This window comes from Orcinus orca, chromosome 13 (assembly GCF_937001465.1).
Source record: "Orcinus orca chromosome 13, mOrcOrc1.1, whole genome shotgun sequence".
Classification (NCBI taxonomy): domain Eukaryota; kingdom Metazoa; phylum Chordata; class Mammalia; order Artiodactyla; family Delphinidae; genus Orcinus; species Orcinus orca.
Window position 1 is genome coordinate 57,242,823 of NC_064571.1, and position 20,564 is coordinate 57,263,386.

Genomic DNA, 20,564 nt, shown 5'->3' on the forward strand with positions numbered 1-20,564 from the left:
TGGCAAAAATTCACTCCCTCTCCTGGACCTCCAAGGGAGCATATTCTTCCACTCTGCTGAGGTTGGGCCTGGCCATGTGACTTGTGTGGCTAACTGGCTCTTAAGATGTGTGACATAACAGAGCCTTGACATGAGCCTGTGCATTTGGACTTGTGCTACTGACTTTTGTTAACAGAGGATGAGAGATACATGCACCAGATGTGGACCTAACCTGCAGCTTCTCACCCGAATCAGCACAGTACAGTTCAGCAGAATCCTAGACAATCTGTACAGGGGTGCATGAGAAATTAATGTTTGTTGTTTATAAGCCAATGAAATTCTGGGCATTGTAATAGATACTGCATTTTCCCTTTTGAGAATTAAGAGCTTATTCACCCAATGCTTAGAAGTGCTGTGAGCAAACAGCCTGCAGCGCTGCTCCTCTTTGGAATGATCTCAAATTAAGAAAGGTTCATCACCCAAGGTCATGCCCTCTTCCTGGGGCAGCCAGCATCCAATGATGCAGGAGTGTAAAGGGTGAGGCTTTCATTCACACTGTATCAGAGCCCACCTTCTCCCTCTGTTCAATCCTGCCTCCTTCCCTTCTCTTCCACAGGTGTTGATCCCAAGAGTACTCCCTAATAAACTTCCAGCATGCAAATCTCATCTCAGAATGTGTTTCCCAGGAACCCAATCTGTAACATGTGACATTATTTTTGGCAATGGCTAACTGATACCCATATATATTCAACACTATTGATTTGCTCAGTTAAGAGTTCTACAAAAATTTTACATGTATAACTCCAGCACAAATTATAGCATTCAGACCATCAAATCTATTTTAAAATTAATGAGCATATGGTTTTTTCCAAGTAGAAATAGAAACTCTCATGAGTAAATCTCAAACCACGGTCAAGGCAAAAATTTTTATATATGAGAAGTATGCCATCCAGTCAATTTTTGCTTCAATGCACAGTACTCAAAGCAAAATCCCTCACTCATAATCAGATTCGTTGACTTGGTTGTCATTCACTAAAATCAATCTATAAGACACCCAAGAGCTATGTTCTTATGTGTACTCATACCTTTTGATTATTATCATGAGAAAGCTCCAGGGGCAGCAGGCCATAGTAGCCCCATGGCCCTAATGTCACTTCCAAACCTACCCCGAGCATAACTGTGGGTTCTTCCCCCCCAGCTCTGATTCCGGACACAAACCAGGCAAATATGAAATACAGCTATGTGGAGACACTGGAGAACAAGCAATGCAGGCAAGAAGGAGAGGCTAAGATAGTTCAGGAAGAGGAAGTAATGAGAGATGAGCTTCCACACTGACCCGAGCTTTAACTTTGAGGTATTTTCCAAACTGCTACAAGAGAGAACAGACCAAACAGAAAGTTAGCTGTGACTAGGCTGAGGTGAAAGTGGGCAAGACCTAGGCAGCACAGTCCTCAGGAGGATTATATTCCAGGCCCTAAAGGAAATCACGATATGTTAAAATAATTGGTATCATACATGCTCTCTGATCACAACCCCCAAAGCAATTAAGACAGATTTATTTATTTAGACAGAACCACATTTCCTTGGAAATTAACTCTCAATCAAATGCAAAATTATAAAGTAAATTAGGAAATACTTAGAACCAAGTGATAAAGAAAATACTACATATAAAAATATGAGATACAGAGGGACATTTATAATCTTAATTACTAATAACAGAAAAGTAGATAAATGAAATTAATGGGCTAAAAATTGGTCTTGTAAAGCTGGTATAGTTAATATCAGGGTAAAGCCAAAGAAAAGTAGAAGGAAGAAAATAATAAAGAGCAAAAATAAACAGAAAACAGACATACAATAAAGAAGATCAACTAAACTAAAATTTCATTCTTTTAGACAGTAAAAGAGAAATTTCTGGCAAAACTATCAAGGAAAAAAATGGGAAATGACACATAAACAATAACAGGAATAAAAAGCTATTTATAACTATAGGCATCAAAAAATTTCCTAATTAAGAAATACTATTGGGGAATTCCCTGGTGGTCCAGTGGTCAGGACTCTGCACTTTCACTGCTGGAGCCCAGGTTCAATCCCTGGTCAGGGAACTAAGATCCCACAAGCTGCACCATGTGGCCAAAAAAAAAAAAAAACACCTATGAAAAATTGGAAAACCTAAGGAAAAATGGAAAATCTCCTGATGTAACTGACCAAATGGGACTTTAATAGAATAAAAACTTACTCTAATTATTAATCAAATTATAACCACAACCCAAACGGAGGGACATGGTACAAAATAAATGGCCTGTGCTCTTCAAAATGCCACAAAAGAGAGAAAGAATGGTCACAAAAGAGAGAAAGAATGAAGAACCGTTCAGGATTGAAGGAAATTAAAGAGATATGACAAGTAAATGCAGTAAGTGATTCTCAAGTAGATCCTGGATGAGAAAAAAGAATTTTTTTCTCTTATTTTAAAGGATGTTACTGAGACAACTACGGATCTGACTAAAGCCAGATTTATAGTACTATAAATTGTTAGTGATATTAAATCGTTATAGTACTATTGTTATAGTACTATAACAATGTTCATTTCCTGAACCTGCAAATTGTATTGTGGTTCAGTGAGAAAATATCCTTGTTCTTTTAAGAAATACCTCCTCAAATAATACTTGGCAATAAAGGGACATCCATTCTGTAACTTACTCTCAAACTGTTCAGAAATAATAATAATATGTATACAGAGAAAGAATGATAAAGGAAACGTGGTAGATGTAAACATTTGGGGAATCTGGGTGAAGGGAATACAGGAAGTCTTAGTACTATTTTTGTATTATCTCAAAATACAAAAATAACAACTTTTAAGAAATTATAACAATAAGCCTTCATTAACTCACACTTGTAAAATCCAAATCTCTTCACCCTAGACAAAGAAGTTAAAACAATTTTCATTGTATTTCTCCATAGTTCAATTCTATGGTGACTTTCTAATGTTTCTTATATTAGTTGTCAAATGCATGGGAGAAAAGTAAAGTAAAAGGCAACATACACCCAAAACAAAAAATAAAACAAAAACAAATTTAAGCTTAAATTTAAAAGAAAGAGATGGATAAACAGACCTTAACACAAGCAAGCAATTGCCCCTAAGACAGTCTGCAGTGTCTCTAAGCCCATTTAATATCATTTTAAAATTCTTATCTGCAATACATCATCAGACAAAAAGGAAATGTGCCTAATGTAGAATATTATTGCCTTAATGATGTATTTAGAAGGAAGGAAAATTTCACGCTTCATATTTTTTACTGCAGTGGTAGTCCATTAGTTCAAATTCTAATTTTACAGTCTTGGAAACATGGATAGTACTCATAAGTTTTAGCAAACTGTGGTTTTTGTTTGTTTGTTTGTTTGTTTTGCAGTACGCGGGTCTCTCACTGCTGTGGCCTCTCCCGTTGCGGAGCACAGGCTCCGAACGCGCAGGCTCAGCGGCCATGGCTCACAGGCCCAGCTGCTCCGCGGCAATGTGGGATCTTCCCGGATCGGGGCACAAACCCGTGCTCCCTGCATCGGCAGGCGGACTCTCAACCACTGCGCGACCAGGGAAGCCCAGCAAACTGAGTTTTAAAAATTATGTGAATTCTCATTTAATCAATTTTACATTCATTTTGAAGACTACATTTTTTTATGTAAGTTGATGCCTAAAATGTTAATCAAAAGATTCATATATTCTGCTGAGTACAATTTATATAAACGAGGTAATGACTATGATTTCCAAACTGTTCTAAATTCCTCAAAGCCCTAAATGAAGTGTGTGATTTGAATAGGAATCACAAAGAGATTGTGAAGTGCATGGTCAACAGCTGGCATTTTTACAAAGAGTATCTGAAGAATAAAACTATTGTTGGTTAAATCAACTTTCTCTTATCAGAAAAATAAGTTAATTATCTTTTCTAAGTTCTTCTTGATGGGAAAATTTTTATTGTAAAAAGTATAGCTTGTTTTAAGCAGAAGATTTTAAACTGTATAGTGATTTCCTTGTAACAATTATATTAATATGTATGGTTAATTATAGCCTAATGACCATATTCAAACTTGATAACCTACTACAATGATAATAAATATGGCATGAAAAAACCACTTTCAGACAATCGATAATGCTATAAAATCAGAAGAAAGTAACTGAGACTCAACAAAGATGGGGGAGAGGGGAATGCATCATTGTCATCAGCTCAACAATAACAACTAATATTTATTGAGCTCTTACATTGTGCCAGATACCGTTCCAAATGATCTACAAGTATTATCTTGTTTAATCCTCAAGTTGATATCAAAAGGTAAGTCAGAGACAGCCTTTCCCAGAGGCTGGAGGAGGACACTGAGGCACCACCTACTTTCTCTCCTAGTGACGACAGGGCCTCAAGAGCCAGAAGAGCCCAGTGTTTGTAAACATTGCCTTCAATGAAGGTGCATAAACTGCTGAACGTAATTTCTTCTAGAATATTGATGGAAGCTCAAAAAGACTTGTGACATAGCAATAAATCAGTTGTCTGCCACCCAACCTGGACAGCCAATGGCACAGGGAGCTCTACGCTGCTCCAGAGAACGCAGGGGCCCAGGCCCAAGGCATGCTCTGGAGAGCCAATGCAGTCCCACCAAGTTCTACATGCTTGGATACATATATCAGCAACTTATAGGGGTATGTCTGCATACCCTCTTCTTGTCAGTCCATAACCTCAGGGCAAATAGATTTTATTTCCACTGCAGATGAGGAAGCTCAGACACAGGGAGGTTAAGTAACTTGCATAAGGCTATATGGATCAAAAGCTATAGCTCTAAGGGGAAAAAGAGAATCATAAAAGTAAATCCATTGGTACACCAAGGTCCATAGCAGCATTATTCACAATAGCCAAAAGGTAGAAGCAACCCAAGTTTCTACTGACAGACGAATGGATAAACAAAATGTAATATACACATACAAGGGATTATTCTTCAGCCTTAAAAAGAAAGGAAATGCCGACATACGCTACAACATGGACGGCCTTTGAGATGTTGTGCTGAGTGAAATAAGCAAGCCACAAAGGGGCAAATACTCTGTGGCCCCACTTCTGTGGGCACCGGAGCCGTCAGATTCAGCGAGATGTAAAGTAGAACGGTGACTGCCAAGGCCTGGGGACTGTTTTAGGGATCTGGTTTCTTAAGGATCTTAGGTTTTTGCCCTAAGTGCAACTGAAAGCCACTAAGAGGATATAAGATAGGGGACAGCAAAATCAGAATTGCATTTTTAAAAGACCAGATATAATATAGAATTAGAGATGCTCCAGCATGCAATTTCCTCCCTACTAAATCAACATAGCCTGACCTTTCTTAGAACCAGAATTTAGCATGAGGAAACCTAAGTTTCTAGTCTTATATAAGTTACTTAACCATTATCTCTAATATAGTCCATCCCAGAAGATTTCTAAGGCCCCCAAAAACTCAAAAAGCTTTTATCTAGAATCGTACCCTCTGAGTCCTTTAGTCCTCAGAGTCCAGACAAAAGAGAAATCCAGTATCTCTGCAATTACCTATTCTCTGAGAGAGAGGCTTTGTTCCAACAATAGCTCCCTAACAGTGCACATGGCACTTGGCCCTTCCAGCCATGAACAGGAAGTAACAGGCTAGAAAGTCCAAGAACTACTACTTAAGTAACTACTTCAGGGTTTACTCTGTTCTAAGTAATTTTGTATCCATAATGCAGGGGGACAGGGGAGTGAATGTAAGGATTACTGAACACTAATTTCTTTTTCTTTGCAAATTGCACTAAGTATACTTACTGAAACAAAGGTGAAATCTATGAAGCCTCTGTGGCTTTAATGTTTTAACAATTATAAATCTCATTATATGTCTTAGACTAGCCGTGTTTGAAATTCACAGCCTAGCTACCTGAAAATGAGGAAGTTATATCCAACAATCCTGCAGGCAGCTTAATTACCTGCTCCCAAAATATTACTGGTGATTTGATAAGTAGCATATATTGTCTTGGATAAACAGATATGTCAGATAGGAATGCTCAAAGCCGACTGCAGTCCTCACAGGACAAGACACAGGGAAAATCACCTGTACAAGCTACCCAGGACCCAGCAGTTCCACAGCCCTGCCCTCTCCATGGTCTCCAGATCCATGGTCTGGTCACCTGATAGAGAAAGGTACTAACCTGACCTGTGCAGGCATGTGAACACTGAGAGAAAAATAAGACCCCAATTCTTCAAATTCAACTAAACAATGAATCCATTTTCATTTAATGGCACAAAACAACTTAGCAGCCTTTCATATGTTCTTCTTGGAAAACAATCTGCAAAACTCATCAACATATTACTAATTTTTAACCACTCCCATTCATTTTTACAGAAATGCCTCAATATCTTATATTTTAACATCAAAGTAGAAGGCATGATATCACCAGGCAAACAGGATTGAAGGTGTAGGTCATGGCATCTGAAATAACAAGAGACAATGACTTCTTCCTGCTTTTGACTTCTAAAAGATGTCAATTTTATGCAACTGAAAATAATATAATCTCAACACAATAACATACAGAAAGAGTCCAAGTGAAGTTGAACCTAGAATAGTTAGAGCAGGAAACCAAGACCCATAAATGGTGACTCCCCTGGTGGCACAGTGGATAAGATTCCACACTCCCAATGCAGGGGGCCTGGATTCAATCCCTGGTAAGGGAACTAGATCCCACATGCATGCTGCAACTAAGAGTTCACATACCACAACTGAGGAGCCCATCTGCCACAACTAAGAGCTGGTGCAAACAAATAAATAATATTTTTAAAAAGACACATAAATTTTGCAGACAAAAGAAGAAATCTTGTGGACTTCCCCGGCAGGCCAGTGGTTAAAAATCCACACTTCCACTGCAGGGGGTGTGGGTTCAATCCCTCGTCAGGAAACTAAGATCCTGCATGCCATGCGGCGTGGCCAAAATAAAATAAAATAAAATGAATTTTTAAAAAAGAATAACGGGATTAGGAACCAAGACAGCAGAGTAGAAGGACGAGCTCTCACTCCCTCTTGCGAGAACACCAGAATCACAACTAGTTGCTGGATAATCATGGACAGGAAGACACTGGAACTCACCAAAAAAGATACCCCACATCCAAAGACAAAGGAGAAGCCACAGTGAGATGGTAGGAAGGGCGCAACACAGTAAAATCAAATCCCATAACTGCTGGGTGGGTGACTCACAGAATGGAGAACACTTATACCACATAAGTCCACCCACTGGAGTGAAGGTTCTGAGCCCCACGTCAGGCTTCCCAACCGAGGGGTCCAGCAACGGGAGGAGGAATTCCTAGAGAATCAGACTTTGAAGCCTAATGGGATTCAACTGCAGGACTTCGATGGGACTGGGGGAAACAGAGACTCCACTCTTGGAGGGCACACACAAAGTAGTTTGTGCATCGGGAGCCAGGTGAAGGAGCAGTGGCCCCATAGGAGACTGAACCAGACTTACCTGCTAGTGTTGGAGGGTCACCTGCAGAGCCAGGGGGTGGCTGTGGCTCACCGTGGGGACAAGGACACTGGCAGCAGAAGTTCTGGGAAGTACTCCTTAGTGTGAGCCCTCCCAGAGTCCACCATTAGCCCCATAAAAGAGCCCAGGTAGGCTCCAGTGTTGGGTCGCCTCAGGCCAAACAAGCAACAGGGAGGGAACGCAGTCCCACCCATCAGCAGACAAGTGGATTAAAGTATTACTGAGCTCTGCCCACCAGAGCAACAGTCAGCTCTACCCACCACCAGTCCCTCCCATCAGGAAACTTGCACAAGCTTCTTAGATAGCCTCATCCACCAGAGGACAGACAGCAGAAGCAAGAACTACAATCCTGCAGCCTTTGGAACAAAAACCACATTCACAGAAAGATATAGACAAGATGAAAAGGCAGAGGGCTATGTACCAGATGAAGGAACAAGATAAAACCTCAGGAGAACAACTAAATGAAGTGGAGATACGCAACCTTCCAGAAAAAGAATTCAGAATAATGATAGTCAAGATGATCCAGGACCTCGGAAAAAGAATGGAGGCAAAGATCGAGAAGATGCAAGAAATGTTTAACAAAGACCTAGAAGAATTAAAGAACAAACAAACAGAGATGAATACAATAACTGAAATGAAAACTACACTAGAAAGAATCAATAGCACAATAACTGAGGCAGAAGACGGGTAAGTGATCTGGAAGTCAGAATGGTGGAATTCATTGCTATGGAACGGGTTAAAGAAAAAAGAATGAAAAGAAATGAAGACAGCCTAAGAGACCTCTGGGACAACATTAAACGCAACAACATTCGCATTACAGGGGTCCCAGAAGGAGACGAGAGAGAGAGGACCAGAGAAAATATTTAAAGAGATTATAGTTGAAAACTTCCTAACATGGGAAAGGAAATAGCCACCCAAGTCCAGGAAGTGCAGAGAGTCCCATACAGGATAAACCCAAGGAGAAACACGCCGAGACACATAGTAATCAAACTTGCAAAAATTAAAGACAAAGAAAAATTATTGAAAGCAGCAAGAGAAAAACGACAAAGAACATACAAGGGAACTCCCATAAGGTTAACAGCTGATTTCTCAGCAGAAACTCTACAAGCCAGAAGGGAGTGGCATGATATACTTAAAGTGATGAAAGGGAAGAACCTACAACCAGGATTACTCTACCCGGCAAGGATCTCATTCAGATTCAATGGAGAAATCAAAAGCTTTACAGACAAGCAAAAGCTAAGAGAATTCAGCACCACCAAACCAGCTCTACAACAAATGCAAAAGGAACTTCTCTAAGTGGGAAACACAGAGAAGAAAAGGACCTACAAAAACAAACCCAAAACAATTAAGAATATGGTCATAGGAACATACATATCAAGAATTACCTTAAACATGAATGGATTAAACGCTCCGACCAAAAGACACAGGCTTGCTAAATGGATACAAAAACAAGACCCATCTATATGCTGCCTACAAGAGACCCACTTCAGACCTAGGGACACATACAGACTGAAAGTGAGGGCATAGAAAAAGATATTCCATGCAAATGGAAATCAAAAGAAAGCGGAGTAGCAATACTCATATCAGATAAAATAGACTTTAAAATAAAGAATGTTACAAGAGACAAGGAAGGACACTACATAATGATCAAGGGATCAATCGAAGAAGAAGATATAACATTTATAACTATACATGCACCCAACATAGGAGCACCTCAATAAATAAGGCAACTGCTAACAGCTATAAAAGAGGAAATTGACAGTAACACAATAATAGTTGGGGACTTTAACACCTCACTCACACCAATGGACAGATCATCCAAAATAAAAATAAGTAAGGACACAGAAGCTTTAAATGACACAATAGACCAGATAGATTTAATTGATATTTATAGGACATTCCATCCAAAAACAGTAGATTACACTTTCTTCTCAAGTGCACACGGAACATCCTCCAGGATAGATCACATCTTGGGTCACAAATCAAGTCACAGTAAATTTACGAAAACTGAAATCATATCAAGCATCTTTTCTGACCACAACACTATGAGATTAGAAATCAATTACAGGGAAAAAAACGTAAAAAACACAAACACGTGAGGGCTAAACAATACGTTACTAAATAACCAAGAGATCACTAAGGAAATCAAAAACTACCTGGAGACAAATGACAATGAAAACATGATGATCCAAAACCTATGGGATGCAGCCAAAGCAGTTCTAAGAGGGAAGTTTATAGCTATACAAGCCTACCTCAAGAAACAAGAAAAATCTCAAATAAACAATCTAACCTTACACCTAAAGGAACGAGAGAAAGAAGAACAAACAAAACCCGAAGTTCGCAGAAGGAAAGAAATCATAAAGATCAGAGCAGAAATAAATGAAATAGAAACAAAGAAAACAATAGCAAAGATCAATAAAACTAAAAGCTGGTTCTTTGAGAAGATAAACAAAATTGATAAACCATTAGCCAGACTCATCAAGAAAAAGAGGGAGAGGACTCAAATCAATAAAATTAGGAATGAAAAAGGAGAAGTTACAACAGACACCACAGAAATACAAAGCATCCTAAGAGACTACTACAAGCAACTCTATGCCAATAAAATGGACAACCTGGAAGAAATGGACAAATTCCTAGAAAGGTATAACCTTCCAAGACTTAACCAGGAAGAAATACAAAATAAGATCAGACCAATCACAAGTAATGAAATTGAAACTGTGATTAAAAATTTTCCAACAGGGCTTCCCTGGTGGCGCAGTGGTTGAGAGTCTGCCTGCCGATGCAGGGGACACGGGTTCGGGCCCTAGTCCGGGAAGATCCCACATGCTGCAGAGCAGCTGGGCCTGTGAGCTGTGGCTGCTGAGCCTGCACGTCCGGAGACTGTGCTCCGCAATGGGAGAGGCCACAACAGTGAGAGGCCCGCATACGGCAAAAAACAAACAAACAAACAAACAAAAAAATCTTCCAACACACAAAGTCCAGGACCAGATGGCTTCACAGGTGAATTCTATCAAACATTTAGAGAAGAGCTAACACCCATCCTTCTCAAACACTTCCAAAAAATTGCAGAGGAAGGAACACTCCCAAACTCATTCTATGAGGCCACCATCATCCTGATACCAAAACCACACAAAGATACTACAAAAAAAGAAAATTACAGACCAATATCACTGATGAATATAGATGCAAAAATCCTCAACAAAATATTAGCAAACAGAATCCAACAACACATTAAAAGGATCATACACCATGATCAAGTGGGATTTATCCCAGGGACACAAGGATTCTTCAATATACACAAATCAATCAATTCGATAAACCATAATAACAAACTGGAGAATAAAAACCATATGATCATCTCAATAGATGCAGAAAAAGCTTATGACAAAATTTAACACCCATTTATGATAAAAACTCTCCAGAAAGTGGGCATAGAGGGAACTCACCTCAACATAATAAAGGCCATATACAACAAACCCACAGCAAGCATCATTCTCAATGGTGAAACTGAAACCATTTCCTCTAAGATCAGGAACAAGACAAGGATGTCCACTCTCACCACTATCATTCAACATAGTTTTGGGAGTCCTAGCCACAGCAATCAGAGAAGACAAAGAAATAAAAGGAATACAAATTGGAAAAGAAGAAGTAAAACTGTCAATGTTTGCAGATGACATGATACTATACATCGAGAATCCTAAAGATGCCACCAAAAAACTACTAGAGCTAATCAATGAATTTGGTAAAGTAGCAGGATACAAAATTAATGCACAGAAATCTCTTGCATTCCTATACACTAATGATGAAAAATCTGAAAGAGAAATTAAGGAAACACTCCCATTTACCACTGCAACAAGAAAAATAAAATACCTAGGAATAAACCTACCTAGGGAGACAAAAGACCTGTAATGCAGAAAACTATAAGACACTGATGAAAGAAAGTAAAGATGATACCAATAGATGGAGAGATATACCACATTCTTGGATTGGAAGAATCAATATTGTGAAAATGACTATACTACCCAAAGCAATCTACAGATTCAATGCAATCCCTATCAAATTTCCAATGGCATTTTTTACAGAACTAGAACAAAAAATCTTAAAATTTGTATGGAGATACAAAAGACCCCAAATAGCCAAAGCAATTTTGAGGGAAAAAAACAGAGCTGGAGGAATCAGACTCCCTGACTTCAGACTATACTACAAAGCTACAGTAATTAAGACAACATGGTAGTGGCACAAAAACAGAAACATAGATCAATGGAACAAGATAGAAAGCCCAGAGATAAACGCACGCACCTATGGTCAACTAATCTATAACAAAGGAGGCAAGGATATACAATGGAGAAAAGACAGTCTCTTCAATAAGTGGTGCATGGAAAACTGAGAGTTACATATAAACGAATGAAATTAGAACACTCCCTAACACCATAAACAAAAATAAACTCTAAATGGATTAGAGACCTAAATGTAAGACCAGACACTATAAAACTCTTAGAGCAAAACATAGGAAAGAACAGTCTTGGACATAGATCACAGCAAGATCTTATTTGATCCACCTCCTAGAGTAATGGAAATAAAAACAAAAATAAACAAATGGGACCTAATGAAACTTCAAAGCTTCTGCACAGCAAAGGAAACCATAAACAAGATGAAAAGACAACCCTCAGAATGGGAGAAAATATTTGCCAACAAATCAACAGAAAAAGGATTAATCTCCAAAATATATATACAGCTAATGTGGCTCAATATTAAAAAAAACAAACAACCCAATCCTAAAATGAGCAGCAGACCTAAATAGACATTTCTCCAAAGAAGAGATACAGATGGCCAAGAAGCACATGAAAAGCTGCTCAACATCACTAATTATTAGAGAAATGCAAATCAAAACTACAATGAGGTATCACCTCACACCAGTTAGAATGGGCATCATCAGAAAATCTACAAACAACAAATGCTGGAGAGGGTGTGGAGAAAAGGGAACTCTCTTGCACTATTGGTGGGAATGTAAATTGATACAGCCGCTATGGAGAACAGTATGGAGGTTCCTTCAAAAACTAAAAATAGAATTACCATATGATCCACCAATCCCATTACTGGGCATATACCCAGAGAAAACCATAATTCAAAAAGACACCTGCACCCCAATGTTCATTCCAGCACTATTTAGAATAGCCGGGTCATGGAAGCAACCTAAATGCCCACTGACAGACAAATGGATAAAGAAGATGTGGTACATATATACAATGGAACATTACTCAGCCATAAAAAGGAACGAAACTGGGTCATTTGTAGAGACGTGGATGGATCTAGAGACTGTCATACAGAGTGAGGTACATCATAAAAAGGAAAACAAATACCGTATATTAACACATATATGTGGAATCTAGAAAAATGGTGCAGATGAAGTGGTTTGCCAGGCAGAAATAGAGACACAAATGTAGAGAACAAACGTGTGGACACCAAGGGGGGAAAGCCATGGGGGAGCTGGGGATGGTGGTGTGATGAATTGGGCGATTGGGATTGACATGTATACACTGATGTGTATAAAATGGATGACTAAAAAGAACCTGCTGTATAAAAAAAAAAATTAAATAAAAAAAAAAAGAATAAGGGACTTCCCTGGTGGTCTGGTGGGTAAGACTCTGTGCTCCCAATGCAGGGGGACCGGGTTCAATCCTGGTTGGGGAACTAGATCCCACATGCATGCCGCAACTAAGAGTTCTCATGTGACATGCTGCAACTAAGAAGCCTGCATGCCACAACTAAAGATCCCGCATGCCTCAACTAAGACCCGGCACAACCAAAGTAAATAAATAAATAAACAAATAAATATTTAAAAAACAAAAATAAATTAAAAAAACAAATCTTCAGTGCTGCCTGATCCAAGACAGACAACAATGATACTTAAACCCAAGCCATTTTAACAAGAATAAAACAGAAGAGGTAATCTAGTGGAGAAAACTCCTCAGCAGGAGTTAAGATCCAAATCCTATCTCTGAAACCAGGTGTACAAACAAGACAAAACAAAATTTCCTAAACCTGAGTATATTTTGGCTTAAAAAATTTATAATATAGTAAATAATTTAAGATAATGTAATTAAAAAGGGACTCCAAATTGGTAAGTGTTAAAGGAACTAAAACAGAAGAGACGGAAACACTGGAGGGTGTGAAAGTACTAGAAGGAGCATAATAGGCAAGTATTACAAACAACACACACAAAATGATATTTAAACCAATTAAGGTATAAAGGTTGTATGCCCTTTAAAATGGTTCTTTCAGGGCTTCCCTGGTGGCGCAGTGGTTGAGAGTCTGCCTGCCGATGCAGTGGACACGGGTTCGTGCCCCAGTCCGGGAAGATCCCACATGCCGCGGAGCAGCTGGGCCCATGAGTCATGGCCGCTGAGCCTGCGCGTCTGGAGCCTGTGCTCCGCAACGGGAGAGGTCACAACAGTGAGAGACCCGCATACCGGGGGGAAAAAAAAAAAAAAAGTTTCTTTTATAATGGCCTTCACTAACAAAAACAAACACTGCTTCTTGAAGACTCTGCCCTCTTCCAAAAGAAATTCATCCGCCGTCTCAGCAGTCACCAGCAGTGGGAAGCAGAGAGTCGCTGCAGCTGTGAACCAAGAGCAAACACACCTGCTCTTCACCTGTCAGACCCATCTTCAGGCAAGTCCCAGCCCCAATTGTCACAAGAGCTCTATCCCATCTCAGGAACAGACTTTGCACTCTACCTCCTCAGTGCAGAGGGAATTTGCTGGACTACAACAGAGATAGCACCCCCCTTTATAATCTGGGAAGCATTATCTCTTAAGAACAGTGTTAAGTCACAAGACACTGGCTACATAAGTAACAGTATATACAAGGCAAGATCATGCAACATTAGAAAAAAACTTTGCAGATTCTTATATGAAAGAGTGTTTATGTTATACTGTTAGGAAAAACATGGGGTAGAGGGGAGACAAAATATAAAACTCTATTTTAAATAACTTCAACTATATATTAAAAATAAAGTGACGTGGAACTTGTCTTACCAGCTATCGGAATTTATTACACTGTGGTGCTTTCACAGGGACAAACAGATCAATGAAACAGAAGAGAATAGATTAAGAATCCTAAGCATATCTAGGACCATGAAATAAGATAGAAGGGGCATTACAAAATCATGAGGAAACAACAAATTCAATAAAAGGTGCTGGAATAATTAATTTTCCATATGGAGAAAAACAAAATTAGACCCCTACCTCACTCCATTCTTAAAAATAAAGTCCAGATATATTTACAGTCTGAAATATGAATAAAACTTTAAAACTATTAGACAAAAATAGAATAATAATGTAAGTGAAGAATGGACAAAGGATACATGAATCTAAACTACAAAGACGAAAAAATCTGAAGAGCCAATATGAAAATATGCTTAGCCTCATTAAGTAATCAGGGAAATACAAATTAAAATGAGGCAGCATCAGGTTAGTGAAAAATTTTAGTCTGAACATACCAAGTGTCCAAGTGTTGAAGACAATGTAAGAAAATAGATGCAGAAAGAAAAAGTCATTAACTGCTTGTGGGATTATAAATTTCTAGTATGGTATATAACAGAATAATTTGGCAACACGTGGTCAAACTGAAAATGAGCACCACCCTACGAATAATTATTCCAATTCTAGTTACAGCCTAGAAAGCTCGCACACATGATCAGAAAGGACATGTGTTAGAATTTCCACTCCAGCATTATGGGTAATAGCAAAGGAAAATGTTTTTAAAGCACTCCAGATGTTCATTGGTAAGAGAATAATGTGGTGTAGTATTTTGTGAAAGAATACTACAAATACTACCAAGGAGTTAAAAATGAGTGAAAGAGGTACATATTTATTAACATGGCTACATCTCACTAATAAGCAAATAGCAAAATGTTACAAAGTAGATTTAAACACATGTAAAACAATGTTCATGTTGTTTTTGGAAATAACAATACATAGTAAAACTAGAAAAACACAGACTAGATACACAGCAGATTTGATATAGTAGCTGCCTCTTGTCAGGAGACAGGGATGATCAGGGCCAGGGGTACAGATGGAGGATGGGGAATAGGATTAGGGAGAGAATATTAGGGATTTCATCATTAATATAGTGGTTGGGGGCTTCCCTAGTGGCGCAGTGGTTGAGAATCCGCCTGCCGATGCGGGGGACGCGGGTTCGTGCCCCGGTCCGGGAAGATCCCACATGCCACGGAGCAGCTGGGCCCGTGAACCATGGCCACTGAGCCTGCGCGTCCGGAGCCTGTGCTCCACAACGGGAGAGGCCACAACAGTGAGAGGCCCGCGTACCGCAAAAAAAAAAAAAAAAAAAAAAAAAAAAAATATATATATATATATATATATATATATATAGTGGTTGAAAATCTGTTTAATCCAAAGAACTAAAATGTTAACATCTGCTTTAGGTGGCATTGCATACTATTTTATTATATCATCTTCTGTACTATTCTGTAATTTGCTAGTATATTATTTGCAATGCACAAAAAGTGGCTGAAAGGAAACATAAAATGGTAAGAATATTCTACTCTGGGTGATGAGGACAAAACTTTTTTTTTTTGGCTGCTGCTGTACTTTACTTTTTAAATTCTTAGTGTATAAGAATACACTAATTTTAGAATTGGAAAAAAATTTTTTAAACAGGTAGTGATTAGATTCCACGTAGTTCTGGTTCACATAAGTGTCTGTTGACAGGATTTAAGGTTGTTACAAAGTGACACGTGTACTCTTGCATCTTCAAAAAAAACACTCTAAAAGTGCTAAACAACCAAAATACAAACCTATTTTGAAACCCCTAAACTTTCATAAAATTTTAATGTACCAACGGAGAGAACAAAACTTGTTTCTATAAACAACATTCTAGTCTTTGAGAAAGGACAGAGAAAAGGGTTCCTTAAAGGCTATAGACTATTAATGCTTTCATCATCATCTATAACTGTACAAAAATACAAGAAAGAATTATAAGAAACAAATTTGTTGTGCATTCTACTACAAGTTTTTACACTGTCATGATAAATATTTTGTGGAAAACATTTCAAATTGGAATATAATGAGAAAGTAATAAAACCTATCATTGTATTTCATTCCATCAAAAAACAAAATGCTAACTTTTATTACGTGTAATGAATATCAAACAACTTAACCTTGCCATACATCAGTTTCCTCATTTGTAAAATGAGCATCCTACCATGCCTATCTCAGAGGGAGTGGCAATCAGTACAGTTAAGGAACTTCAACAGGCAAAAACATGCATGTCTGCTTTGCCGGAGGGTGCAGAGAAGGAAGCAAGTGCCAAGCCCGATGCCCAGCCACAGCAGGCATCAGTGGTATAATTAAGCTGAACGTGGGAAGCCTCATTTGATCACCAAGGGAAGAAAGGAAATAGCCTTAAAAGATAGCAACCATAATACAATGAAATAATTTAAGAAAACAGAACCTCTTTCTAATGAACAGACAAAAAAAAAAACTTTAAATATTTAATACTGACTAATGGCATGATAACAGAATAACTATAGCAATGGTTTCAAGAGATGGCTACTTTCACTTAAAAAAATTGTAGAGCACTATGTGTGAGCTACAACTATTTATGTAGTTTGTTGTAGATGGAATATAGCAAAAAAGCACCAAAGTGAAAACAGATGAATCAGAATATTGAATTGTTTTCCCCAAAATATTTTTTTATCATTTTGTACCTACTCTGTGATAGTCATTCTTACTTGTCCCAGCTCACAAACACAAGGGGTGACTTAGGAGTGAGACACTGCAGTTAATCAACCAGACAAGCCGAATCAACCTAACGGTCAGCAGAGCTTAGAGCCAGGAAGTCCTCACGTCTACAACATTGCTATATTGGCTTTTAAATTAAAAAAGTAGCAGAAGAAATAATAACCCCCGAATTTCAAAAAGCATCTTACCAGGGTGATGTCTCGAGAAGCTGCAGCTGCACTCATATGCAAACTAGGCTGCCGTACAGAACTGCTGCAATCAAGGGCTCGGGCGAATGTCCCGACAGCACTGGATAAACCACACAAACAAAGAGGAAAGATTAAGGCACTGTTGTTTTTTTATCTTTACAAAAAACACATTTGGGTAGCAAATGAACAGTTGTAAAAGTCAAGCAAGTTCTTTGATGTTTAAGAATCAAATATCAGACAAAAAGTATTTTCTTTACGATTTAAGAATTGACAAGCCAATTCACTACACATATGTGTCATTACAATTAAATTAAGAAAAAGAGGGACTTCCCTGGCAGTCCAGTGGGTAAGACTCCATGCTCCCAATGCAGGGGGCCTGGGTTCGATCCCTGGTCGGGGAACTAGATCCTGCATACATGCCGCAACTAAGAGTTCGCATGCCGCAACTAAGAAGTCCGCATGCCACAACTAACACCACTGCAGCCAAAATAAATAAATAAATATATTTTTTAAAACAATTAAGAAAAAGAGGCTTGTGTGGCATAAAGAAGGGAAAGATCTATAATGAAATGCCATGGAATAAAGAAGCTGGTTTCCAAATGTGCTTAAAAAATGAGAAATAAATTTGATGCAGAATTTCACTATTATTGCAAAGCAAGTTCTGACCACTTTTTTAGCCCAAACGGTGAAATCCCAATAACATTTTTTCCTTGAAATGAGATATCATCAACTGCAGCAACCTCTTCTTTCAAGGACTCAATATATAACAGATTTCCAAAAAAAAAAACCAAAAAACAATTACCACAACACTGATTTTCATTTAATGATTTAGAAGGCCTTCCCATACACAGAGAACCCTCACTTCAAGAAATAAAGTGTGGCCTCCGCTGGTGGCGCAGTGGTTAAGAATCCACCTGCCAATGCAGGGGACATGGGTTCGAGCCCTGGTCTGGGAAGATCCCACATGCCGTGGAGCAACTAAGTCCATGAGCCACAACTACCAACGCTGCACTCTAGAGCCCGTGAGCCACAGCTACTGAGCCCACGTGCCACAACTACTGAAGCCCGCGTGCCTAGAGCCTGTGCTCCGCAACAAGAGGAGCCATCGTGATGAGAAGCCCGCGCACCGCAACGAACAGTAGCCCCCACTCGCCGCAACTAGAGCAAGTCCGTGTGCAGCAACGAAGACCCAACACAGCCAAAAATAAAATAAAATAAAATAAATTAATTAATTAAAAAGAAATAAAGCGTGAAATGAAGGTAAGGCTTCCCGCTTGTTGTCTGGGTTTTAAACATGTTAGCTGAGGAAGAGATTTTTTTTTAAGGTTTTAATTAAAATATAAAAACACATGCAAAAAGCACACATTGTACAGCTATTCAGTTACCACAAAGTCAATGCATCCATGCCACCAGCATCCAGGTCAAGACACAGATCATGACAGCACCCAGAAGACTCTTCGGGTTCCTTCCCAATCACTACTTCCTAGTGGAAGGGAACCAGCATCCCAGATTCTAACATCAAAGATTAGTTTTGCTCAATTGAAAACTTAAACAGAATCACATGCTATGCACACTTTTCATATCCAGTTTCTTTTATTCAAAACTATGTCTGTGGATTCACCCGTGCTGCCTGCTGTGAATGAGCTGCGTTCGTTCATTTCCTTGCTGTGAGCATTACTTTGCACGATGCCCCACCCCCACCCTATTGTTGATGGACATGTGTTTCCAAGCTGGGGCAACTATGGATAGTGCCATTACTGCCATCTGTATATGTATCTTTTTGGCACACAGGTGTATGCATTTCTGCTGCATATATATTTAGGAGTGAAACTTAAGGGATATGTGTGTTAGATGACAGCAAACAGTTTTCTAAAGCAGCTGTACCAACTTGCACTACAACCAGCAGAATATGAGAGTGCTGGTTGTCCCACATCTTCACCAGTGCTTGGCACTGTCAGCCTTTTAAATTTTTTTTTAATGTATTTATTTTTATTATTTATTTTATTTTTGGCTGCGTTGGGTCTTCGCTGCTGCACGTGGGCTTCTCACCACAGTCGCTTCTTGTTGCAGAGCATGGGATCTAGGCGCATGGGCTTCAGTAGTTGTGGCATGCGGGCTCAGTAGCTGTGGCTCACAGGCTCTAGAGCACAGGCTCAGCAGCTGTGGCACATGGGGCTTAGTTGCTCAGAGGCATGTGGGATCTTCCCGGACCAGGGCTCGAACCTGTGTCCCCTGCACTGGCAGGCGGATTTGTAACCACTGTGCCACCAGGGAAGCCCAGTCTTTTAAATTTTAACCATTCTGGTGGGATGTGCAGTGGTGCTTAACTGGGTTTAATTTGTATTTAGATTTTTTTTAAAAAAACAAAAATTGAAAAAGATACTAGGTGCTTCTCATTGGTGCCTCTCATGCTGGCTTCAAGAAAAAAGAAAACATGGCCCGTCGTAATCAGGAAAAGGAAAAAAACAATGAAAATCAAATCTGAAACTGCAAAATCTACTAAATAATACAAAATCCAGATAACCTGTCTGGAGTCTCTAGGGCAGCAGTTCCACCAATGATTCATTTCCACTCCCAAATCTTCAGTCTCCTCTATTCCACTGACTGGCTCCTCCCCAACAATGTATATATATATCAAGTCTCTTCATCTAAGCAGTTAGTGGCTAGGCGTGTGGGCTCTGTAGTCTAAATGCCTACCCACCGATATGATGTATGACTTCCATGGTGACTGGCACTATGAACAGTGCTAAGGATGGGCTAAGACCCTTTTGTCCTTTGTATTATAAAAAACATTCGACAAAGAATTAGAGAATATAATGAAGATGCTTGTAATCATGTCCAAATCTACCTCATTCTAATATTTTGCCATGTTTGAAGCAACAAGTATATATTGTACAGCACAGGGCAATATAGCCATTATTTTGTAATAACTTTAAATGGAGTATAATCTATAAAAATACTGAATCACATTTTGCCACATTTGTTTTTTCTTTTTTTTTTTTTTGGCTGCATCAGATCTTAGTTGCGGCACAAGGGATCTTTTGTTGCGGCTCACAGGCTATTTGTTGCGGTGCACGGACTTCTCTCTAGCTGTGGCACATGGCTCCAGAGCACACGGGCTCTGTA

The 20,564-nt window shown here is 39.1% G+C and overlaps 1 protein-coding gene across 9 annotated transcripts in view; it reads right to left on the reverse strand.

Annotated features, from left to right (window-relative positions):
• Positions 1-20,564, reverse strand: part of MTA3 (metastasis associated 1 family member 3) — a 168,212-nt gene that overhangs the window by 69,185 nt on the left and 78,463 nt on the right. For all 9 annotated transcript variants that reach the window (XR_007470869.1, XR_004480725.2, XM_049695989.1 and 6 more), the window contains exon 8: positions 17,439-17,538. Coding sequence is in view for 7 of the 9 variants with exons in the window: in XM_049695989.1 (XP_049551946.1) it covers positions 17,439-17,538 (100 nt within the window). In the remaining 2 variants the exon portion in view is untranslated. The remainder of the gene's footprint in view (positions 1-17,438; positions 17,539-20,564) is intronic.